The sequence below is a fragment of the Helianthus annuus genome, chromosome 1 (genome assembly GCF_002127325.2).
Source record: "Helianthus annuus cultivar XRQ/B chromosome 1, HanXRQr2.0-SUNRISE, whole genome shotgun sequence".
In the NCBI taxonomy this organism is placed as follows: Eukaryota; Viridiplantae; Streptophyta; class Magnoliopsida; order Asterales; family Asteraceae; genus Helianthus; species Helianthus annuus.
In genome coordinates, this window is record NC_035433.2 from 11396300 (window position 1) to 11413656 (window position 17357).

A 17357-nucleotide genomic window follows, 5' to 3' on the forward strand; every position below is an offset into this window, starting at 1 on the left:
GTCAAATATCTCATTCAGCGTATAAAAGTAGCTGAACCATTCAGCTCTGAATGGTTCCATTAAGAGGAGAACTTTTTGTGAGCCAAACAGCCCATGCCTCTGACCGATTCAGAGGTAGGCTCTGAATGAATCCATTCAGATGCAAACAAACAGGCCCTAAATAGACCAGGGAGAAAAATGACTATTTTTAAAGGTTTGGGGCAAAACCGTTAAAGTGACCAAACCACAGGGAGCAAAATGGAAGTTTACTCTAAATTGAATTTGGAAATTTATTCATTTATGTTTTTAAACGGTAACTTGTATTTGGGGGGCGTGCTTTTTTGTCTTCACATGACCCGTCTTAAACGTCTAGGGGAGGACGGTCAAGACGGAGATGGTCCGGGCGGCATGGTGATTGGGCCGACGCCGTTGCTGGACTATCCGGGGACGGTCCCCATACGCAGTAGCCTAAAAGAGTCGACCCAAGCATGACACGGTTTTAAGTGGGCATGGCACGGAACAACATGAATAAGTACATGATTCGGCGGGTTAGGGTTAAAGAATTAAACTCTAAACCCAAACCTATCAATCCGACATGACTGACACCCCTACCGCTAATGATTTCTTATAAATCCCTAATTTCAGACATTTCACTTATGGAAGTCCTGGAAGCTTCTTGAACATCTTGGCTAACATCTTCAATGCCTGAATAGGTTGATGAATCTGTAAATTTATTTTTTTTTGGATCTCAACCTCTCCGGCCTCAACCTCATCGGAACTCTCTCCTCCGACATCCACCACCTTCATAGCCTCGTCAACGTCTCCCTCGCCTCCAACAACTTCGGCGGCCCTATTCCGCCGGAGATCTCGTTCATTTCCGGTCTCATTCATGAAACAATTGTTACAGTGATGGTCACTGACGTCACCTACCTTTACTCAGTTTTGAACCAACAACAATCGATTATGAATGAATCTAAATCAACGGCTCTGATCACTCGTGATTTACTCGGTGGCGGTGGTGGTGGTTGCGATCTCGATTCGTCTAAGGAATTAGACCTTGACTTACATGTTCCTTCTGGATTTGAAAAACGTCTCGATTTTAAGGTAAATCGATAATGTCCATACACAATTCGGTTTTATGATTCTGTTTTTTCAAAGTTTTAGTTTGTTTTGTGTTTTGATTGTTGATATTTGTTATATTTATCTTGTTAATTTCACTATTTTGTATGATAATTGTGATGGAAATGATCAATTCTTCTCGCCTGATTTGTTCTTGTTCATGATGTGTGTTGAAGATGATGATGTTTTGTTGAAGATTTGGTTCAGAAGAAGATGATGGCGTGCAATGATAATTATAGTTTTATTTTTTATAAAGTCAGTAAAAGTAAAGGGGATGGGAAATTACCAATTTACCCATCATGTGCATATCATGTGACTAATAATTAACCAGGGTTTGGGGTTTAGTTAGACTCAGGGCCAAAATAGTTAGTTATAGAGACCATAGGGGCACATATGTTAAAAAATCTTATTTTTTGCTAATATAGTAAAAGTGATATAACCACAGGGGGCCAAAAACGTAATTCACTCTATTTAAAATGATATAAAAGGGATTTTGAAAGTTTTCATAGAAACGTTTTACATTTTTTTTTTTTGAAAGGCGAACTTCATAAAACACCAAAAACGACCGGAAATCTCCAAGACGGAGACACCCAAAACAAAAGTTACATTACATCAAAAGAGAAATTCTTCCAATCCATCCAACCCACCAATCCCTTTTTATACCTTCTAGAAAACCATAAGAAACCCAAAGCTTTAATGTCCGCCACAATATCAACAACGGTCTGTGTTGGAGCACTTGTGTCTGTACTTTGTCTGTATTCAGTCACGATGTAAACGATGTCCTTGTCAGTCCTGTAAGTTGACCAAGTCAACCGTCCTCCTGGTTTGACTTGGCCAAACAGTTAGAGTTATAGTTGTAATTGTCTGTCTCGAAGGATGAGAGATCGAAGGATGATGTAGATCCTTCGATCTCCTCGAAAGATATGCTTCGATTGATGGACCTCGAAAGATCATCCTTCGAGGTCCCTGTGAATCCTTCGATGGCTTTGTGATCGATAGATGATCCTTCGACCATCTATCGGATCCTTCGGACAAGACAATCTGTGCTGGGTATATATATACCCATGCATTGTGTGTTCACAAGTAAGATAAGAGATCAGATAGACAGAAGATAGATACACTCACTTGAGAGCATTCTGTCCAGGAACACACACACACTTTGAGAGTTTGCAAAACTGATTTGTAAACATTGTGCTTGTAACCGGAACCTTTCATTCGCATTAATACAAGTGGTGTTAATCGGTGAATCTTTGTGTGTTTGTGTTTGTGCTTGTTTCATTCCGGTTTGCTCACTAGCTTGGATTCCGCACTTGCTAGTGGGTTAGTATAACAAGGTTAAGGTTGAACCTCATCCTCCGAGAGGGACCTACAAGTGGTATCAGAGCCGTGGCTCTTTACCTTGTTTAAAACCGGGTTTGTTCAAGTTCTTGGTGTGTTTGAACACTTGGTTTAGATCCCATTTTTAGTGTTTTTCTTGGATTTCTTGGCATAAAAACGTGTTCTAAACCAACCGGGTGTGTTTAAAAACGGGTTGGGTAACTTAAAACTTGTTTTTAAGGAACTTGGTGATTTCCGGCCAAATTCCGGTCATAATTCCGGTGACTGGTTTCTGGATAAGGTTGTCCATTTTGGGTAATATTTTATTTGAAAATTCAAGTTGGTAGAAAGGTACATTCTGACCATACCCTTTTGCCGAAAGTTGACTTCACCAACCCATCACCTTTTCACCAACCTATTACATCAGTGTCAGTGTGTCAGAAGCATTCGAAGGATATCCTTCGACATCGAAAGACCATCTTTCGATCAAGGAAGCTTCGATAGATATACATCTTTCGACTCATCCTTCGAAGTCAGAATCTTATCCTTCGAACCAGGAATCTATTCGAAGGATATTCATTCGAAAGATAAGGACCTATATTCGAAAGATAAGGATCTTTCAAATTGTGAATCTTTCGAGTTTGTGAATCTTTCGAAATCATTGTTCGAGATTCAACAGTGATCTTTCGAACACTGTTGATCCTTCGAACAAGTGTTGATCTTTCGAACAAGCATTTATCTTTCGAAGCCTAGTCTGCTTGGATTTAACAAGTTTGTGTTTTCAGCTTGTCTTTTGATCAGGGATCCTTCGGGTGGCTGTCATCTTTCGAGATATTCATATAGAAGTCATTTTTCTTATCAAACATAAAAGATGACTCCAAGTTGGTGGGGAACTCCGGCTCCAGATAGTGGAAAGTACACATGTACAAGCTTATCTCCATCATGGGCCGAATCTCCCACACCACCTCGAATTACTGCAGAAATGTGGGCATCTGTTACAAATCAGAAGCAAAGTGAACCGAAAATGACAATTACAACAGATTGGTTTGGCAATCCAATACAAGTTCCTGTAAAGCCAGCTCCAACCACAGACTTGTATGGAAATCCATTACCCCCAGTTGGTTTACAGCACCACCGTTCTACTGTAGAACCGTCATCTCTTGATACAAAGAACAGTAGTCAGACAAAGTCGGCGTTGTATGCTAAAATTGTCAAAGATGCAAGCAATGGTGAATCCTCGGGAAATGATGACAGTTCTGAACATGACAGAAGTTCAGATGAAGATGTTTCAACTTCAGTTGAGGGTGATACAACTTCAAGTTCAAGCGAGGAGGGATCTGAATGTGAATCATCAAGGGAGGTTATTAATTCTGATGCAGAAAGGCTAACACCTGAGAATGATTCCAGTCAGGTATGTGTCGATAAACCCACTGCTGTAGATTGTGATAATTGTGCTAGATTAAGAGTTAAGTGTGCTGATCTAGAAGAAAACATGTCTGAGTTGCAAGGCAAACATGATGCTTTACAAGCTAGTTTGTTTGACTTGCAAGACAAACATGTTTCATCGAATGCCAAGTGGTGTGAATTGCAAAGCAAACACGAAGCTTTGCAAGAGAAATATGATGTGACATTTATCCACAACCAGAAGTTGACCGTGGATCTTTCAAAATGCACTGAAGCCAACATGTTTTATGAGAACCATGAAAAAGAGTTTAATTCGGTAATTGAGAACTTGAAGAAAGATAAAACCGAATTAACAAAAATGGTTTCCAGAAAACAAACTGACATAAATTTGTATATATCTCGGCTTGAGATTATGCAAAAAGAGATGGCTTGTGTGAAAACCGAAAGTGAGGCGATCCAACTTAAGCTAGACAGTTATTTGAGCTCTAGCTATGTGTTGGATCACATCATTGACGTTCAGAAAGAAAAACGGGATGTCACATGCATAGGCTACAAGAAATGTCCACCACCAGTGAGACACAATTATGATGCATTGCCTGACGAGGAGGATAGAGTGTTCTTTGAACCATCTGTTCCTCTAGATGTAAAGGAGTTTGCAACAGGACTCGGATATAAGAAAGATGTGTCATCCAATTCAGATGTATCAGCAGATACATGTGTGTCTTCTGCTGAACTGAATCAGGATTCTCCAGTCATTACTGAGGATGCTGATTCTTCTGATGATGAATCTGATGATGCTGTCCCTGCAAAGTCTGATGCGGAAGTCAAAGATGGGGACATACCTCTCGAGAATTACATTCTATGTGATCCTCCTGCAAAATCCGCTAAGACTGTTGCAATCGAGTCCTCGTCTGAACAAGAGTCGGAGGGTGTGAACTTGCTATACACTCTTGTTGGTGAAGATAAAATTTACTCAGACAAAGATTTTCCGATTAAGAATGTTAATCAATCATTAATCAGTGAAGTCTTTCAAAATTCGACAAGTAAGTTTTTGGGAAAGACAGGATCACGTGTTACAGTTACACAGTGTCCTCCTATTCCAAAGGCTGAAATTCGAAAACAATATGGCAATCAGAAATTACCAACAGAGAAGAGGCAGCCAAATCATACCAAACCTAAAAGAAAAGCACCGACTCAGGGTCAGAAGAAACAGACCCAAAAGAAAAACAAGAATGTGAACTTTGTGAAATCTAAGGGAACGGACAAAATCGAAACTTTTGAGAACAAATCTAACTTAGATTTTGTTAAACAAGCAACAGTGTTGAAAAGAAATGATCCAAACTGTTCAAAACCTAGTACCTCGGGATCACAAAGTTCATCATCGTTGGCAAGACGATCACATGATGCTTCGGGGATTGTTGAACGAAGATATTGTTTTGAATGTGGTACAATTGGACATATAATTCGAAATTGTCCATATCTTCATAAGTTGAAAGCAAAGGTTGATGATCCCCGTGAACAAAATCATGCCGCCCAAGAGAATAGAAAAGGCAAACAGGGCGAAAACAAGAAAAAGGATCGGAAGATAAATTTCGTGAAATCAAGAGGGACTGATAAAATTGATACTTTCAAAAACAAATCCAACAAGGATTCTGTTAAACAAAGTAAAATTTTGAAAAGAAACAGTCAAAACAACTATACACAACAAACAAACGGTTGTGATGTAGGACCAAGTACCTCAAGATCACGAAGTTCATCATCCAGCTATTGCAGTTATGATACTCCGAGGTTTGTTGAGCGGAGATCATGCTTTGAATGCTGTGAGTATGGACACATCATTAAAAATTGTCCATATCTCACCAAGGGAAAGTCAAAAGTTGATGCCCCCCATGGTAATAATTACCATAAACGATCTGTTTCACCAAAACAGGACCCTCGTTTTGTTAAACAACGAGAAAAGAAACAGAAAAAGAAACAAAGAAAAGAAGTTGAAAAAGTTTTAAAATCGGAGGTCATCCAAACAAAATCTGTTAAATCGGATGTTAAACATGAAAAACAGAAACAGATTTGGATACCAAAACCGGTAACTGTTTTAGGGGGAGCTGCATCAATTCCGAATCATCGGGAAATGGATGTTACAATTCTCGATGATGAAGGACGACCCAAGTCTGTGAAGGCTTGGGTCCCCCTCTCCAACTAATCTCTGAATGAGTATGCAGGATGTTCCAGGAGGAACTATTGATAGTCTTAGGATTGTTGATAGTGGAGCGTCCATGCACAAGATTGGCGACATAAGGCTCCGAAATATTGTTATATCTAGGAGAATGTTGTTGTCATTAATGGAGAGGAAGGAAAAAGAAAAGAAGACAAAAATGTCTGATGAAAGAATGTGGCTGAATGAAGTTGCAAAATTCGACCAAATGAAGAACGTGCCATAATTTGGTTGTTATGGTCTTTGATCGGGTCCTCAGGAAAGATTCCAATGAAATGTACGCACCTGCACAACGTCTGAAGTTCAAAATCAACAAAATGTACGTGTAGTATACATTTCTTCGTGGTGTGATTGAAGAAAATGTGTGACTTGGCGTGGATTGAACATCCGCACACTAATTCTCAAAGAGAAAGACAAAGGCCTTCGCTGGTACAATGTGTAAGACCAGCCGGAACCAAAGGTTTTTGATCTTGTTGCTGTGAAGAGATTTCTCAGTAGCTACAAAATCGACCTTGAAGTCCACACCGGGTGGATATCCAGTTTGGGAGAGTGCTCAGATTCCTTGCAATGCACGAAGCAGTTGCAGGATACGGTTTTTTAAAATTTCTAATCTCTCCTATACTTGTTGATTTTTAAGCTGCTTTATGAATTATATCATCTCATACAGCACTCTTTGGCCTGACACGTTGATCTCGAATATCACCTCACACGTGATTGTTTCTTTATGAATCTCGTCAATGTTGTTAAGGTCCACACCGATGACCAACGTGCCGACCTTTTTACCAAAGCCTTTGACAAATCAAGATTTGACTTTTTTTTTATTGGTAAACGGCATTAAGGTCAAGCAAGAGTAAAACCAACATCGGAAAATCATTTTTGTAAATACCTTTGTGTTTTAAATTTGTCTTAGTTTATTGATTTTAGGGGGAGTAAATCCAAAAATCTGAAAATCCAAAAACATCGAAAAATTTCAAAAACACAAAAACAATAGAAAAACAAAAATGAGTTTCCTGGCGAGCAAAAGAGAAAATGATAGTACATCAGTGGTCTATCCAAACCTCTTTTAACCTTAAATGAAAAACGATAAGCAGCTCTATATAAGATGTATCGGTAGGCTCACAATCATTTTAAAGTGTGCAGGGTGATATAAATCTTAAATAGACTGAAGACCAGGTGGGAACCATTCATTGGCATATGGTCTTAGTACCGAAATTTCGTTTGATAGATTACCGAGGTTCTGAGATATTCGGTCTTTATGTTGTTTATCATCTGTGTATCATGGTTGTATCTTTTACCGAAAAATAATGGGGACGCAAGTCTAGATCTTCCATGATACTATACTTACGTGTACATATTACATACTGCATTCGACCTCAATAAGTGATAAACAATCACATGTCCAAATCAAATAAGTGATAAAATATCACATTTATCCGGGAGTCAAGTTCGTCTCTCTGCTGTACTAAAGTACTGACCTGTTCACGGACTTGCTCCTGTGCCCTCATGCATATGAAAATCAAGTTCCTCTTCAATAAGTGATTATATCACATAGGGCTTGTTTTCAAATCAAAAATAAGTGAGAATCTCACATCATATACGGTCAAACAGATGATAATCGGTATACTCACCGGTAAGATGAATTCTCGTGCATACCTTGATACGGGAATGTGTCGTGATGTGGATGAACACCGGTCGGTAAGTATAAATCATACCTTAACGTATCCCCTCGCCATGATTACATCTGATAAGTTGAGCTTAAGTGGACAACAATACCGATAATTGTTATAGGATGCTTATCTTAATGTTAACTAACTGAACAACAAGAGCGTTTTGACGTGACCGTACACTGATATGATTCTCTTACCCTCGAAACTCGCAAAAAGAATGTCTGTATATATTTATTTACTGCTTTCAGTCTTTACAGTTCAAATATTAAAAATACCAAAAAGATTTTAGGTGTGTTTTAATATAAACTTTATAAAATACCAAAAAGATTTTATTTCTACTTTATTTTCGATCGTACGATGTTGGAACTCTAGTCTTCGTTACCTGAAACCTGAACGAAAACCGAATTGACTAAATCTTCATAAACGGTCGAAATTTGCAAATTTTGAAAGTTAGAATTTAAAATTGACAAATTTATTAAACTTTCAAACTGTCGGACGATGTTTGATTGAAACATGGTTATACGTGTGTTAGTTATTTATGTTAACTATTCCAAGCTGTTGTTCTCATTACGCGTTTAGATTTCTTGCATGTGCAGATTCTAAAGGCAAGGAGAACATAGTCGACGACAAGCTTCGGAATGAAGACACGACGTGAAGGCACTCAAAAGATGAAGATGTTCGAGTTGCCGCTGACCATCATCAACACCACAAGGATCTTAAGCTTTGAAGATCAAGTCATTCACGAGCATAACTCAAGGGGGAGCTTATGTTAAGGGGGAGTTTGTCAACACACTTCCTACATGATACGGGTAGTTTGTTGATACACTCTCTACTTTCAAGATGTGAAGACTTTGAAGATCCTCCGACATTGAAGACTTGAAAGGACATCAGAGTCTTGAAGACATGAAGATCAAAGATGATCAAGATCGAGACAAATCTGCAAACATCGAAGATCGAGACAAAGCTACAGCCAAGGGGGAGTTTGTTGGTGCACTTGTGTCTGTACTTTGTCTGTATTCAGTCACGATGTAAACGATGTCCTTGTCAGTCCTGTAAGTTGACCAAGTCAACCGTCCTCCTGGTTTGACTTGGCCAAACAGTTAGAGTTATAGTTGTAATTGTCTGTCTCGAAGGATGAAGGATGGATGAGAGATCGAAGGATGATGTAGATCCTTCGATCTCCTCGAAAGATATGCTTCGATTGATGGACCTCGAAAGATCATCCTTCGAGGTCCCTGTGAATCCTTTGATGGCCTTGTGATCGATAGATGATCCTTCGACCATCTATCGGATCCTTCGGACAAGACAATCTGTGCTGTGTATATATATACCCATGCATTGTGTGTTCACAAGTAAGATAAGAGATCAGATAGACAGAAGATAGATACACTCACTTGAGAGCATTCTGTCCAGGAACACACACACACTTTGAGAGTTTGCAAAACTGATTTGTAAACATTGTGCTTGTAACCGGAACCTTTCATTCGCATTAATACAAGTGGTGTTAATCGGTGAATCTTTGTGTGTTTGTGTTTGTGCTTGTTTCATTCCGGTTTGCTCACTAGCTTGGATTCCGCACTTGCTAGTGGGTTAGTATAACAAGGTTAAGGTTGAACCTCATCCTCCGAGAGGGACCTACAGTCCGCCTTTGGTTCTTGAATATCCTCTCATTCCTAGTCCTCCATATCCTCCAACAAGAAACGTTTTACATGCCTGATAGAAACATGTGGCTAAAAACCAATGAGAATACTGGATAACATAGGCCCCGGTGATGCTCCTCACAAACAATCTGACAATGGATTTAAAATGTTATGGAAGTGAAGTTTTTTGAAAACACATTAAACATGTGGTGTTTAAAACCCAATGAGGATCCTGGATATTATTTAAATTGCTCTAATTTTTTTTTTTTGTATACCACTATATTTTATACAAGCTAAATCCTGCATAAAACCGTTGAAATATGGAAATTCACTATTAACGACACATTTTACATGGTATATATGCTTATTAACTAACCATGGGGTGTCAGCCCAGTAGCCACCGGCACCTATCTAAAACCGGTTCAGGAGTCCAAAGTGGCGCGGGTTCGAATCCTGCTTGCAGGCTCTTCGCTCCCCTCGAACTCGGCTAGGTATTCACCGCCAGGCAGCGTTGCCAGGTCGCTAGCTTGGGAAGGAAGATCCCTTCCGCGGTCAGAGGTACCGTGCAATTACCCTTTATATGCTTAATAACTTATCATACATAGAGGTTACATTCCCTAAAACGTAAAAGCTATGCATGTTTTGCAATATTAACGATATAAAGAACGGTGCCTATTCACATACATGTGGGACTTTTATATACGCCTTGTACAGGCATGTATGTGACGTGTAGAGTTTTTTTCTCTAACCAGATACCAAAAATGAGACCCCTATATATGTCACTTACAAACCTGTACGCAACGTATAGGGTTTATGTCTATAACCAGGGGTGAAACCTAGTACAATGTCAAATCAGGCACATATACGACATATACAGGCCTGTACAAGGCTTTCTATATTCCGCTTACAGGTCTGTACAGTGCTATACTAGGCGTATCCATATACAAACCAAATATCTCATTACGATGTAGCTATGCCATGCGACGTGGAGTGAAACCATTGGTCATGTAAAGTTTTCAATTTATGTGGTTGAATAAATAAAATATAATAATTTTAATAAACCATTCAAGTCTATATATAGCACAAACCGAACCCCTTTACTTTCAACAACAATCTCCATTTTTAAAGCTTCAAGTTCTTGCAACTCTAGTGAAGAAGAAGAAGAAGATGGCATCCATCTCCACCTCCCTTCCAATCTCATCACCCTCCTTGTCTCTGCTCCAAAAGCCAACGATCACTGCCCGCAGTTCTCCAGTTCTTCGTATGTTTCAAATAAACAAATCATACATATAATGAGTCAAATATATATACATGTAGTTACACATATTTTAACGAAAGTTGTTAATCATGATCAGGATTGCCATCGATGAGCAAGATGGGTAAAGTGAGATGTTCCGTGGAAGGTAAGCCCGATGTCATATCCAACGACAGTGTACCCGATTTCATTGTACCAGGAAAGAATTCATGGCCAGAGCTTGTAGGGGAAAAAGGAGAAGTGGCAAAAGCGATAATTGAGAAAGAAAATCCACTTGTCAATGCTATCATAATATCTGGAAATTCTCCCACCACGGATATGATGTTTGTGTCCAACCGTGTGAGGGTTGTGGTGAATGCTGAGGGATTGGTGACTAAAACACCCATCATTGGTTAGTTTATTAGGTGTGCTTTTGTAGTATCAAAATTTTATAAATAAACGATGTGTACTTGTTGTATCTTAGGATTGTTGTTGTTTTAAATAATATTGTCAGGTAAGAACTGTATGTTGTTAGAATATTGTTTTAGTAAATAAAATGCAACTGTAGCATGTATATGAGTATATCTATCACTTATTTAATAATTCGCTTCTTTTATGATTTTGCGTTTTTAGATGTTAACTGGCCGGTGTAAAACAAATAACTCAAATGAGAGTGTAATTTAGCTTGGTTAGTTAAATGCGATTAAATATTCTACAACGTTAATTTATATGATATTTTTAGGTATGTGGCTCTCAAAATTGGATATCATATCAAAATTGTATGTGCAGTAAGCATATCATATCAAAATTGGATAACTAACTCATGTATTATGTACGTATGCATTGGTAAATAAAATATGTAATATTTGAGCTTCATATCTATAGTTATGTAGTGAAGCCGTTTGTGTTAACTGTTGAGATGTTCCATGTTAATTACCGTATTTTACTTGAAATTTGAGTGTTCATTAAGCTGGAGGAGTTAAATTAGATTTGGCCGTAAAATCTGGTGAAGATTGATTTGCTCGTGAAATCGGACCAGCTAATAATATCTTTGACATTAGATCCAAATGTACAGATCATGACTAACTAATGCCTTATCTGATTCGGGTTGTGTTGATCTGATCATCTTCAGTTTGGATCCTGAATCAGAAGACTGGTTTAACGCGATTGATGATGAAAGCAGGTTTTGATGGCTCGCCTATGTAGGCTATAAGGGGTTGTATGTAGCAATGCCAACTTAGTTTTGGGAATTGGGATGGATAGGTGGTGCCTCAACAAAATTAAAGTCTCATTTTTGTACCTAGTATAATTCAGTTGTTCAACTATTTCGAGGGCCAGACAAGTGACGTAAAACCACAATGACCGCCTCATTTATTAATTGTTAAATTGGGGGCTCTTTCTTAATTTGTCTTTTGATGATCACAGAACCTAAAGTTAGCAATTATAAATTACATAACCTAAACAAGTCTCACCCAAGTTAGCATTGTTGCTACCCAAATCTGCATCGGTGTGGGTGGGGGACTAGAGAAACACCAAGATCCGATTTAGGTCCCTCATCCTGTTGTTATGATGTCGGCTCCTCTTGTTAAGATGAAATACAAACAATTACGATAAAGTTTTGAAGTAGCACAATGATAATTACTTTAGTTCAAGCATAGTAACTTTAGTTATTGGTAACATACGCACGTTAAATTGTTTCTCACCCGAAATTTTAATTTTTTACTTTCCTTTAACAATTAACTTCTAAAGGTGAAATAAATTTTCTTTTGAAGTGTTTCGGCAGCTCTTCACTTTCAAAAAATTTCATTTATTAGTTCAAACCACCCAATTATAAACTCAAGGTTGTTAGCTCGGAATGAGAGATAAATAAAGGAAAGCAATTAAAAGGACACCAATGAACATAAAAGGAAGTAATTAGTTTAAATTTTTACTAAAGTCACGTGCCATTACTTATATTAACCAACGAACATAAGGCTACATGGTATGGTGCCCGTCCTTCCTTGCAGGATGATCCGCCACCTAGGCGTCACATCATAGTTCTCTCAAGGATGATCCATTCTCCGAATTAGTGGAAATGGGAGGATGATTCTAGATGATCCTACCCAATCACTTTTTTATTTTTTATTTTTTTAATCTTCCACTTTTTTTAACATTTAACAAATAAATTAAGAAAATATTTTCAATAATATTAAAAAACATTACATAAACTTAAAAAATCCTAGTAAATTAAAAAAAATAAACTTAAAAAAAATTAACCAGTTTGATGCTTCTTCATGATGTCGTTTTGTAGTTTTATCAAAGTCGAACGGTTCAGCTCGGGATAATTATCAACATCCATCGTTAATATTTCCCATTCCTTGAGCCGAATCTTTTCATCGGACAATCGAATTTTTTCTCCCGCCACGCGTAACTTATCTCCCGCTAGGCAGGACTTTTCTTCGATGGCCCGCTCCTTTTCTTTTGGGCCGTGATCTCGGTGCACGTTTTAAATTGTGTCATAAACTCGTCCATCTTCTTTGATCGTTCGGGTTGCGTCGGGTGATCGTTCGGGTTGCATCGGGTTTGGTTCGGGTTGAAAGGGTTGCGTCGGGTTGAGATGGTTGAATATTAAAAGCACCCCGCATCATCAATTGTTGTAGGGCTTGAGTTTATTGCGGTTGAGCAAAAATGTTCGGTGCGTTTTGGAACGCGGCAAAGGCGTTTGAGGAATATTGAGAGAATTGGTTCGGTTCTATCATCGGATAGTATCCCGGAACCGAGAAAACATTCGGGATGTTCGGTTGGGTTGGGTTGTTGGGGTTTTCAGGTTTTTGGGGTTGTTCGGGTTGTTCAAGGGATGGTAGAATATAATTTTATAAAAGTGGAAGATGTTTATAAAAATGAGAGAGATGAGTTGTGGTAGATGAAAAGTGAGATAATTGGTCTAAAAAATGAGGGTTTTATATAGTTTTAGGGGATATTTTGGTAAAAATTAAAAATATTACTGTCAGTTTTTAAATTGAAGAGTAAACAAACAGGCCCTAAATAGACCAGGGAGAAAAATAGGGAGAAAAATGACTATTTTTAAAGGTTTGGGGCGTTAAAGTGACCAAACCACAGGGACCAAATCGGAAGTTTACTCTAAATTGAATTTGGAAATTTATTTATTTATTTTTTTTAAACGGTAACTTGTATTTGGGGGGCGTGCTTTTTTGTCTTCACATGGCCGGTCTTAAGCGTCTAGGGGAGGACGGTCAAGACGGAGATGGTCCGGGCGGCATGGTGATTGGGCCGACGCTGTTGCTGGACTATCCGGGGACGGTCCCCATACCCAGTAGCCTAAAAGAGTCGACCTAAGCACGACACGGTTTTAAGTGGGCATGGCACGGAACAACATGAATAAGTACATGATTCGGCGGGTTAGGGTTAAAGAATTAAACTCTAAACCCAAACCTATCAATCCGACATGACTGACACCCCTACCGCTAATGATTTCTTATAAATCCCTAATTTCAGACATTTCCCCTCCCCTTCTTCCTGATTTCTTCTAAATCCCTAGAAGAAATCTTGGCTATGGAACTCCTGGTTAATTAATTTCAGACATTTCACCTATGGAAGTCCTGGAAGCTTCTTGAACATCTTGGCTAACATCTTCAATGCCTGAATAGGTTGATGAATCTGTAAATTTATTCTTTTTTGGATCTCAACCTCTCCGGCCTCAACCTCATCGGAACTCTCTCCTCCGACATCCACCACCTTCAGAGCCTCGTCAACCTCTCCCTCGCCTCCAACAACTTCGGCGGCCCTATTCCGCCGGAGATCTCGTTCATTTCCGGTCTCATTCATGAAACAATTGTTACAGTGATGGTCATCACTGACGTCACCTACCTTTACTCAGTTTTGAACCAACAACAATCGATTATGAATGAATCTAAATCAACGGCTCTGATTACTCGTGATTTACTCGGTGGCGGTGGTGGTGGTTGCGATCTCGATTCGTCTAAGGAATTAGACTTGACTTACATGTTCCTTCTGGATTTGAAAAACGTCTCGATTTTAAGGTAAATCGATAATGTCCATACACAATTCGGTTTTATGATTCTGTTTTTTCAAAGTTTTAGTTTGTTTTGTGTTTTGATTGTTGATATTTGTTATATTTATCTTGTTAATTTCACTATTTTGTATGATAATTGTAATGGAAATGATCAATTCTTCTCGCCTGATTTGTTCTTGTTCATGATGTGTGTTGAAGATGATGATGTTTTGTTGAAGATTTGGTTCAGAAGAAGGAAGATGATGGCGTGCAATGATAATTATAGTTTTATTTTTTATAAAGTCAGTAAAAGTAAAGGGGATGGGAAATTACCAATTTACCCATCATGTGCATATCATGTGACTAATAATTAACCAGGGTTTGGGGTTTAGTTAGACTCAGGGTCAAAATAGTTAGTTATAGAGACCATAGGGGCACATATGTTAAAAAATCTTATTTTTTGCTAATATAGTAAAAGTGATATAACCACAGGGGCCAAAAACGTAATTCACTCTATTTAAAATGATATAAAAGGGATTTTGAAAGTTTTCATAGAAACGTTTTACATTTTTTTTTTTTTTTGAAAGGCGAACTTCATAAAACACCAAAAACGACCGGAAATCTCCAAGACGGAGACACCCAAAACCAAAGTTACATTACATCAAAAGAGAAATTCTTCCAATCCATCCAACCCACCAATCCCTTTTTATACCTTCTAGAAAACCATAAGAAACCCAAAGCTTTAATGTCCGCCACAATATCAACAACGGTCCGCCTTTGGTTCTTGAATATCCTCTCATTCCTAGCCCTCCATATCCTCTAACAAGAAACGTTTTACATGCCTGATAGAAACATATGGCTAAAAACCAATGAGAATACTGGATAACATAGGCCCCGGTGATGGTCCTCACAAACAATCTGACAATGGATTTAAAATGTTATGGAAGTGAAGTTTTTTGAAAACACATTAAACATGTGGTGTTTAAAAACCAATGAGGATCCTGGATATTATTTAAATTGCTCTAATTTTTTTTTTTTTTTGTATACCACTATATTTTATACAAGCTAAGATCCTGCATAAAACCATTGAAATATGGAAATTCACTATTAAGGACACATTTTACATGGTATATATGCTTATTAACTAACCATGGAGTGTCAGCCCAGTAGCCACCGGCACCTATCTAAAACCGGTTCAGGAGTCCAAAGTGGTGCGGGTTCGAATCCCGCATGCATGCTCTTCGCTCCCCTCGAACTCGGCTAGGTATTCACCGCCAGGCAGCGTTGCCAGGTCGCTAGCTTGGGAAGGGAGATCCCTTCCGCGGTCAGAGGTACCGTGCAATTACCCTTTATATGCTTAATAACTTATCATACATAGAGGTTACATTCCCTAAAACGTAAAAGCCAACGATCACTGCCCGCAGTTCTCCAGTTCTTCGTATGTTTCAAATAAACAAATCATACATATAATGAGTCAAATATATATACATGTAGTTACACATATTTTAACGAAAGTTGTTAATCATGATCAGGATTGCCATCGATGAGCAAGATGGGTAAAGTGAGATGTTCCGTGGAGGTAAGCCCGATGTCATATCCAACGACAGTGTACCCGATTTCATTGTACCAGGAAAGAATTCATGGCCAGAGCTTGTAGGGGAAAAAGGAGAAGTGGCAAAAGCGATAATTGAGAAAGAAAATCCACTAGTCAATGCTATCATAATATCTGGAAATTCTCCCACCACGGATATGATGTTTGTGTCCAACCGTGTGAGGGTTGTGGTGAATGCTGAGGGATTGGTGACTAAAACACCCATCATTGGCTAGTTTATTAGGTGTGCTTTTGTAGTATCAAAATTTTATAAATAAACGATGTGTACTTGTTGTATCTTAGGATTGTTGTTGTTTTTAATAATATGGTCAGGTAAGAACTGTATGTTGTTAGAATATTGTTTTAGTAAATAAAATGCAACTGTAGCATGTATATGAGTATATCTATCACTTATTTAATAATTCGCTTTGTAGGTCCCTTTTCGCGGAGGATGACGAACCTAAACCTTGTTATACAAACCTACTAGCGAGTGCGGAATCCAAGCTAGCAAGCAAACCGAGTTAGTAGCAAGTAGAGAAACAAACACACAAAGATTCACCGATTAACACTAGTCGTATTAATGCAATGAGGGTTCGGTTACAAGCTCAATGTTTACAAATCTAACATGTAAACTCTCAAGTGTGTGTGTGTGTGAGTTCTGGACAGAATGCTCTCAACACTCTCTATCTCTCGGTGCAAAATGGCAGAACTTCAAAACTCTCAACACATGCATGGGTATATATACCCAGCTCAGCAGGTCTGCTCGAAGGATTCGACAGATGGTCCGAAGGATCATCTGTCGACCACATGTTACACGAAAGATCAGCGTGGACCTCGAAGGATCATCCTTCGAGGTCTAATGGTCGAACCATGGTCGAACCATATCTTTCGATCACCTCGAAGGATCAGGTGTATCCTTCGAGGCTATCCTTCGATCAGAACATCTTTCAAATGTTGTCCAAGTCAAACCGGAGGATGGTTGACTTGGTCAACTTACAGACTACTAAGGACATCGTTTACATACAGACCCAATACAGACAAAGTACAGACACAAGTGCACCAACAAACTCCCCCTTGGCTGTAGCTTTGTCTTTGATCTTTAAGCTTTGTCTTGTTCTTCTAAAGGTGTAGACTCGTCTTGAACTTCGACGGTCTTTGGTCTTCAGGTCTTCAAGACTCTGA

General features: G+C 38.7%; 1 protein-coding gene and 1 long non-coding RNA gene across 3 annotated transcripts; both read left to right on the forward strand.

Annotated features, from left to right (window-relative positions):
• The first annotated feature begins 888 nt into the window (after positions 1-888).
• On the forward strand, positions 889-11154 carry LOC110884568. The gene is made up of 4 exons (XM_035982210.1): positions 889-1083; positions 3287-3459; positions 10409-10599; positions 10694-11154. Exons 1-4 carry the CDS (start codon positions 889-891, stop codon positions 10987-10989), a joined length of 855 nt encoding a protein of 284 aa, XP_035838103.1. The 3' UTR covers positions 10990-11154.
• Positions 11155-15655: 4501 nt separating this feature from the next.
• LOC110865677 lies at positions 15656-16477 on the forward strand. Of its 2 annotated transcripts, none has more exons than XR_004868759.1 (2): positions 15656-15915; positions 16117-16477. It is a non-coding gene; the product is annotated as an uncharacterized LOC110865677 (long non-coding RNA). The 2 variants fall into 2 exon arrangements; XR_002550878.2 differs by lacking the exon at positions 15656-15915 and adding an exon at positions 15922-16022.
• The last annotated feature ends 880 nt before the right edge of the window (positions 16478-17357 follow it).

What these genes read in the sequence shown, in the direction of transcription:
- LOC110884568 (XM_035982210.1), top strand. Translation starts at nt 889, where the DNA reads ATGGTCACTGACGTCACCTACCTTTACTCAGTTTTGAACCAACAACAA. An exon ending in ATGACAATTACAACAGATTG is followed by an intron (nt 3,460 to 10,408) that starts GTTTGGCAATCC and finishes AAACCATTCAAG; the next exon opens with TCTATATATAGCACAAACCG. An exon ending in CCGCAGTTCTCCAGTTCTTC is followed by an intron (nt 10,600 to 10,693) that starts GTATGTTTCAAA and finishes AATCATGATCAG; the next exon opens with GATTGCCATCGATGAGCAAG.